General features: G+C 39.3%; 2 protein-coding genes across 2 annotated transcripts in view; both read right to left on the bottom strand.

Moving 5' to 3' along the window:
- Positions 1-2,996: 2,996 nt before the first annotated feature.
- Positions 2,997-6,075, bottom strand: LOC140938319 (uncharacterized). Its single transcript, XM_073387815.1, has 3 exons — positions 5,936-6,075; positions 5,143-5,159; positions 2,997-3,928 (listed from the first exon to the last, which is right to left on the bottom strand). The coding sequence occupies exons 1-3, from the start codon at positions 6,073-6,075 to the stop codon at positions 3,189-3,191; spliced, it is 897 nt and encodes a 298-aa protein (XP_073243916.1). The 3' UTR covers positions 2,997-3,188.
- The window catches only part of LOC140938905 (tetratricopeptide repeat protein 28-like), a 3,820-nt gene continuing 394 nt past the window's right edge, over positions 4,344-7,769 (bottom strand). The window contains exons 1-2 of the mRNA XM_073388428.1: positions 6,799-7,769; positions 4,344-5,159 (exon numbers count right to left, since the gene is read on the bottom strand). The exon at positions 6,799-7,769 is cut by the window's right edge and continues 394 nt beyond it. Of these exons, the coding sequence (XP_073244529.1) occupies positions 6,801-7,769 (969 nt within the window). The 3' untranslated portion in view covers positions 4,344-5,159; positions 6,799-6,800. The remainder of the gene's footprint in view (positions 5,160-6,798) is intronic.

Raw genomic sequence — 7,769 nt, forward strand, 5'->3', positions numbered from 1 at the left:
CTTTCCCGTTCTGTTACTAAATAAATGGAACCTGATTCACTCAGTTCCCTACCCTAATCGTTAAACTTCAGGGTCATTTGGCGTTCTGCATTCTGCATTAACCGTTCTGCAAAATACCCCTGCCACTTAAGACTTGGAAAAGGATAACCGTTCAGCGAATAAGCTTCTTGATCATTGTTTGCTTCTGGTGCTTGTATTTTTATATAAATTTTCAGAGGTTCTTGATTCATAGTAAGAATTAGTAAAAAACGACCAAGTTCAGCTCTATCGCCTACTTCTGGTATCGCTTGCATTCTCTTGATTTATGAGCTGTCCCAGGCCTAATTTTACAGCCGAGTCTGAAAAAAGTATGACAATTGTCCACATCTTATAACAAACATAAACTTAAAATAACATTCCTACAGAAAGCCTGAATATAAAAACATGCAAGGGAATCTTTTAATCACCATTGCGGCCGTCCATTATGGAGAAGAAACAAGTAAAAGTAACAGATAAAAGAAGGAAGTGCCTACACCACAATAATTATTCCTTAAAACCTTAAAACAAGCCTGCGTACAATCTCTCCTGGGCCCAGTTGCATAAAACCTACACTTAAGTGGCCACTTAAGTAGGTCACTTACGAATCTGTTATGGGTACGCTTACGGGTGTTGCATGAAACGCACTTAGCACTCTCGTAAGTTACTCTTTTACGTGGTAACTTACGGGCTCACTTAAAGGCACACGTAACTTTGATATAGTACTTTATTAATGACTCACTCTTTTTTTTTAAGCTAACCATCGGTCAGTGTAAAGAAAGTTTTAATTCGTTTCGAACACTTCTAAGCCTTTAAAAAAAATGAAATTTGCATGCAATCGTTATTTTTCTTCAATGTCTACTGAAAATGATAATTCTTCTTCTTTTTTCACAACGTCGGCTTTAAAGTGTACATCAGAGGTTGACAAAGCACATTAGAACGAATTAGGTGAAGAAAAATTACTTTTTTTTCACCTCTCAGTAAAAGATCTCGTTAACTTTAGTAAAAACAGTAACGATACGGGACCTACATAGGTCCCGTAAATTTACGTGCTATTTTTCCCGTAAAAAAAGTTTTATGCAACACCTGCAATTTCTGTTGCATAACCGACACTTAAATGAACACTTACGAAAATCGTAAGTGAAACCATTTAAGTGAATTCCCTAAGTGGACCACTTAAGTGATTCAATGCAACTCACTTAAGTTTCGAGTGCAGGTACGTATACCCGTAGTTGTTACGGGCGTTTTATGCAACCGGGCCCTGGGCGCTCTAGCGGCAGGGCAGGAAAAGAAAGAGGAGGTTGCAACTCTGGAATTTGAATTCTACCTCCAATTCCCCTGTGGCTCGCCGTCGAATGAGCAGTCAGATTTCGGCCAATCAGCGCGAAGCGGAAACGAGCGCCAATGTAAACAAGCATTGAAAACCACATGGCAAGGGTAATGATGTCATTACTAATGTCATCTCCGCCAATCAGCATTTCACATCGACTTTTTTGAAACAGATATTCAAATTCCAGAGACGTAGTTGCAAGCTCTTCTTCCTTTTGCCACCCTGCCACCAGAACGCCCTGGAGAGCTTGCTCACAGTCCACCACACAACTAAAGGAGCAAACATTGGGACCATTGAACTATGAATGCAAGTTTCATTGTTGGTCATAAATACTTATTACCAGTACATACATTTAATATGGAGGTAACTATTTGGCAATCCTGATTTTGTCATAGAGGTATATTTTTTAAAACATCTCGGAAGATCCTCAACCCTTTAAGCCCTAATATTAAAATAAAAAATTCTCATTTCTTGCCCTATACATTTTCTTTAAAAGTGAAAGTGCAAGCCTTCTATGAAAGTGCAAAGCCTTCAATGAGTTCCGTCTGCCATTTTGTCATTCTTTGACATAGGTGGATGGCATTTCTTGATTGGGCATTGCCCTCACTAGCTTGCGGACACAGGCGTATTTCCAGTAGTCGCTGATCTCTCCACCCGAAAAGTAACGGGTGGAGAGAAGCGACGACCGGAAATGCGTCTGTGTCCGCTGGCTATCCCCTCAGGGGCAGCCCAGTAACAAGTGTGAACTGAAATATTTTAAATGTAATAGTCCAGAATAGTGCCAATCTTATCTTAAACGTGACTGTAGATAACAGGCGGCTGAAATGTCAAACTATCAGGGAAAAAAACATTCTAGTAGCCTTTTTCTACCTTCATGGTCAGTACCATGAAAGTCCCAGTAAACAGTTTTCTGCGCGACCTATATTACACTGGTGAAAATCGAACTATCCCTTTTTATCGTCTTTTCATTGATTCATTGATTCATTGATTCATTCATCCATTCATTGCCAACAGGCTTTAAGACAGCGTTGGAAGTTCGCAATTATTCGACCTAATGGCCTTCGCTACTTTAAGTTCAAGAAAAGTTTAGCACACTTCTTAAACGCACGCTTAAGGCGTCGTACTTCACATCAGCCGAATCGAATTAAATTCCAAAAAGAGAGGTAGCGGAAAATTAAATGATCCACGCCCTCTCTGTTGTAGAGCACTTTAACAGTGAAAGGGGTAGGCTTGTATGAAATGGGTGGCTGTATTCGTAAGCTAATACTGAGGGTATTAGGGGAAAGGGAACGAAAAAACTCATGAACAGTTTTGGTAAGCAAAACAACGACGCTCCACATGTATCAAGTTTTTCACTGTACTTCTGTCCCTCAAGAATTCAAATGGCCAGCGTTTTTCTGTTTTCTAAAGAATAAAAACGGTAAGGCGATACATTTTACTGTTGCATCGTAAGTTATCATCACACCAATTTAAAGCCAGGCACTCTCTCGATAAAAGTAATATGGCCGCTAGGAGCCCATGATCCTGATGTGGACATATTACTTCCTTCTCCAAGAAAAGAGAGCTACAGCTGGGGAAAACTGCTTCATTACATATTACACACGGTTTGGCTAACCTCAACAAGAATTCGAACAAGAAGTGATTTTGAAAAGCATTTCACTATAAAAAATTGCGATAAAACATTTCTTAAAATCATTTTAAGATTAAAAAAATTGCTAAAAAGCGACGACGTTTCGACGTTAGCTGAACGTCATTATCAAGTCAAAATAAGTTAGTGATTTTTGGTCTATAAATACTAAAAAAAACAACAATAGCTGATTAAAAATTGTAACGTGAGAAAATATTAAACAAAGAGTTTCGCACGTATGGAGTCCGTCTGAATATTTAAATTGGGCTTAAGTTTCTTGATGAAGAGCATTTCAAATACTAAACAATCAAATTTGCTCTGGCACTTTCTTAAAACCGTGAATTGGCTTTCTCTCAAAAGGTTGTTGTTACCGTGAGCTTCTAAGAAATGTCTACCGATTGCCGAATTTTTGTGCTCAGCAATGCGTCGATGAAGGTGTCGGGCTGTGTACCCGACATAATCTGCATCGCACAGATCACATGAAAAATTGTAAACAACACACTGCTTATTAACAATTGACGGCTTGATTTCTTTGGGTCTGAGGTCTTGCCCCAATTTCTTGCTCACGAAAACTGGTTGCAAAGTAGGGCCAATCTTATGGCTAAGATCGCGTAACTGTTTACGAACCGCATTAGCGGCCACTTGATCTTTAAAAGGAAGACTAATTCTTACTATGCTACTATCATCATTGTTTCTTTCTGCTTTGTTCGCTGAGGAATTTAGAAAAAGAAACTTTTTGATAGCAGAATCAATAACACTCATTGGATAGTCAAGGCGACTAAATATAGAGCGCAACTTGGCACATTCTGCATTGAAAGCCTCTGTTGTAGACGACAAGGAATAGGCACGATGTATCATTGTCTGTAATAAAGAGTCTTTATAGCGTTTATCCGTGTGACTTTGGAAATGTAGGAGCAATCCGGTGTTTGTTGGTTTTCTGTAAACTTTCTTAGAAGCTCACGGTAACAACAACCTTTTGAGAGAAAGCCAATTCACGGTTTTAAGAAAGTGCCAGAGCAAATTTGATTGTTTAGTATTTGAAATGCTCTTCATCAAGAAACTTAAGCCCAATTTAAATATTCAGACGGACTCCATACGTGCGAAACTCTTTGTTTAATATTTTCTCACGTTACAATTTTTAATCAGCTATTGTTGTTTTTTTTAGTATTTATAGACCAAAAATCACTAACTTATTTTGACTTGATAATGACGTTCAGCTAACGTCGAAACGTCGTCGCTTTTTAGCAATTTTTTTAATCTTAAAATGATTTTAAGAAATGTTTTATCGCAATTTTTCAACAAGAATTGTTAGAGAAATTGCAATAAAGCTGGTCAGCAAAACTCTAAGGTTGTCAAAACAGAAAAAATATATCAAGCTAAACAGTCTATAATTTTACTCTTAACTCCAAAGGGACTTACACCAATTATATGGTTAACTATTCTGGATTTTATACAAGAGAAACACTACAATAACGAGTTTTACACGAGCATTTAAATGCTGTAGATAAAATGCTTTCTCGACTTAAACCAGTGTCCGTCCTACGTTACCAGGTTAGAATCCCAGCAAAACTTGACTTAACCGTTATAGTTCGGACACTAGTTTAACCTGTGAAAGGATTCTAACATGTACACAGATGAAAAAGCTTAACCTCGTCCCCAGCCCTTTTCCCTTGGAAAGTGGGCGGGGCATGAAAAGTCATAAATGGGAAATTTACGACTGGAAAAAAAGTTTGAAATCGATCTGACGAAAACACAGTTCTCAAAGGATTCAAGATGACAAGTCTATTTTAAACTGAGAAACTGAATAATGAATTAACTTGTTACAATTCAAAACCATGATTATTTCTTCTTTGGGACATAACCAATTAAACTGGAAAAACTAAAAAAAAAACCCTAAAATATTCCGCTACATAGCTAGCGTGAGCTGTCATCAAGTCGGTTATTAACACCCACGTCGTGCGTTTTTGTACATTTTACTTACATTTGACTATTTCTATCACTCTTTTCTTTTGCTTGAAGACTATTTAACTACTTAAATATTAACAGGTAAATACCCTTGGACAATGTCAAACAAACTTCAACAATTCCACAAAACACAGAAGTTTGAGCTTCCAGGGGAGTACTGTATTTACAATTTTCCTGGAGCCGAGTCCATTTTTCCTTCGTCTACCTTCAATCGAGTTACTCCTACAAGGAACAAAAAAACAAAAAAATAGTCTGTTAAATCGTTTATATTTATCTGATTATGAAGCATATACATTTTTCAGTAACAATAAGGTACACCATTCATTTGACCCATGGAACTCCGAATAAAGCAAGTAATCCTCCTGTCAAACACGTCATTGAAACCTACTTAACAATGCATTTATTAGCGACACAAACTTAATCATTACTTTCAGAACTCACCCTTACACTTATATTGTAAACATCGTACTAGTCAAAGCATCCAAAGTATATTTCCAGGTCTCGGAGATTTCTAAGTAAATCATTGCATTGAAGGTGTACTACTATACACCTTTACCTCGGGGTTAGTCAAATTTATAGTTAATCCGTTGCCATTGACTGAGAACAAGAAATGGAACAATGAAGGTTCTCAGAAAACGTACAGTTTTCTCCTTCATACATGACCAAATAAGGACCAAATCACAAGCAACAGCTCTCTTGTCGCGAAATGCCGATGTTTGCATACGTATAGTACAGACGGGATATATTTTGTAAGAGACTAAACGCTCTGCTTTTAATACGACTGGAACCCCGTTAATACGAACACCGACGGGACATGCTATAGTGTCCGCATTAAGCGGGTTAATTTTAGAGAAAATTTATGACCTTTTTTGTTGAAACAAACGAAACTGTCCGTTATATACAGGTGTCCGTATTAAGCGAGTGTCCGTAGAGCGGGGTTCCACTGTAATCAGGTTATTTTCATTTCTTGGGTGTGTCTTTTACGCTCATGACTTTACAGAATTGCCGCCTGGTTAGCTCTGTTGGGAGAACTCCGGTCTGCTGAGCGGGAAGTAACGAGATCAACCCAGGCCGGACCAACACAACACTCAGGGTCTTTGAAAAACTCAGAGAAGAAAGTGCTGCCATGTAATGACATCTACAAACGGTTAGACTTTCTGCATATTTCTAATCTTCTTGGATAAGGACGAAAAACCGTAGGTCACGTTTTACAGTACTTTCACTTATCTGGCTCTTGTGGGACGTAAAAGAATCCACACCACTGTTCGAAAAGAGCAGGGACGTAGACCCCGGGAGTGTGGCCAACCTTTCCAGGGCTGGGTGGGTTATCTATAAGGGGAGATCTTAATATAGGGATAACCTCTTGATCCTCCTTCAGGAGTCAAAATTGTTACCTGTAAAGAGTGCATTCTGAAAGAGAGACGGCTTACATTTAATCTAAACCTGTAAGCTGAGTGTGAAACCACGCCTCAAGACCACCCCGTTTGGCCATCACATTTCCTTAATGCAAACGTAAACAAAAAATCTCATAAATTTTCATAATTTAAAATCTCGTCATGTTTTTGGCCATTGAGTGGTCGCATTGACAGGATTTTAGAAACTATTGGAAATACTGAAGAGTAACCATTGTTCGTATGACTTGTCATGAAAGAATACTGCATTCAAACAAGTAGAGATTTCTTGTTAAAGCAAGCTTTTTCGCAATTTTTCTCTCTGGAAATTGAGAGGGGCCACCTCTCCCAATTTTCTGAAGGAAAACCCTGGAAACCAGGCTTTTGTTGAAGGTGGTGAAACAAAGAATCTCAACTGACAAACTATGCACACGAATATGTTTTTCATATTTCTGCGTCAAAAGACTAACCTTTACTTTCTGAAATCAAACGTCACGTTGTCTCCAATTAGCATAAAAGGCGCCCACTTCCTCACTTCAGGGAAGCCGTTCTCTCGCATCCACTTCATGGCCTGGTGAAGAGATTCAGTTGCACTTTCACCGCGCACAAGGTGCTTGTAGAAACGCCCCATAAACTGCTCTGTTGCTTCGTCTTCTATGGCCCACAACGCCACCAACACTGAGCGTGCACCGGATCCTAAAAACGCTCGGGCAATTCCAACCACTCCCTCAGCTCTAATGTGTCCAAGTGCGCTGTGACAACAGCTTAAGACAACTAGTTTCGCCGTAAGTTTAACTTCGGAAACATCAACCGTTGTTAACACGTAATCGTCTTTATGCAAAGGCCTGTTGACAGGTCGCACTGGAGCAAGAACAATTTCTCCTCTTTCGGCATCACCATGTGCAGCAAAATGTATCAAACTTGCTGAATGCATCTCTTCAAGTACCGCCTGCTTTGTTGCTTGACACCCTAACAAAGGTTGAACACCCAACCATTCGGCGATCATTTTCGCTTCCTTTCTTGCAAAAGACAGTTTAGAGAACTCACTCGCATAGCTAACATCAGGATCACCCACTATCAGCACACTCCTATCATTACACTGGGTGCCTGGTCTCTCCTGAATGAGCTTGAGAGTCGTCAAAGATGGAACAATGCGGATCCTGAAAGTCTCTGAAAGATACTTCCCATTTTCATCCTTTAACGCTGCAAATGGAATTTTGTACAAGGAACGATCAGGAACAATGAGAATTTCGGGCTCGTCAAGCAGGTCAGCCACTGGAGTGATGAAAATCTTGTAAAGTAGCTCAAGAGTTGGTGTCGGTTCTTGTTCTTGATCGTCGTCATCCAACTCAACAAGGCGGAGAGCTGCAACTATATCTTCCTGAGCTTGAAATGACGAGGAGCGAGCGACCAAAGGGAACATTGATCGATCCTCGCAATG

The sequence above is a fragment of the Porites lutea genome, chromosome 5, assembly GCF_958299795.1.
Source record: "Porites lutea chromosome 5, jaPorLute2.1, whole genome shotgun sequence".
In the NCBI taxonomy this organism is placed as follows: domain Eukaryota; kingdom Metazoa; phylum Cnidaria; class Anthozoa; order Scleractinia; family Poritidae; genus Porites; species Porites lutea.

What these genes read in the sequence shown, in the direction of transcription:
- LOC140938319 (XM_073387815.1), bottom strand. Translation starts at nt 6,075, where the DNA reads ATGTCATTACATGGCAGCACTTTCTTCTCTGAGTTTTTCAAAGACCCT.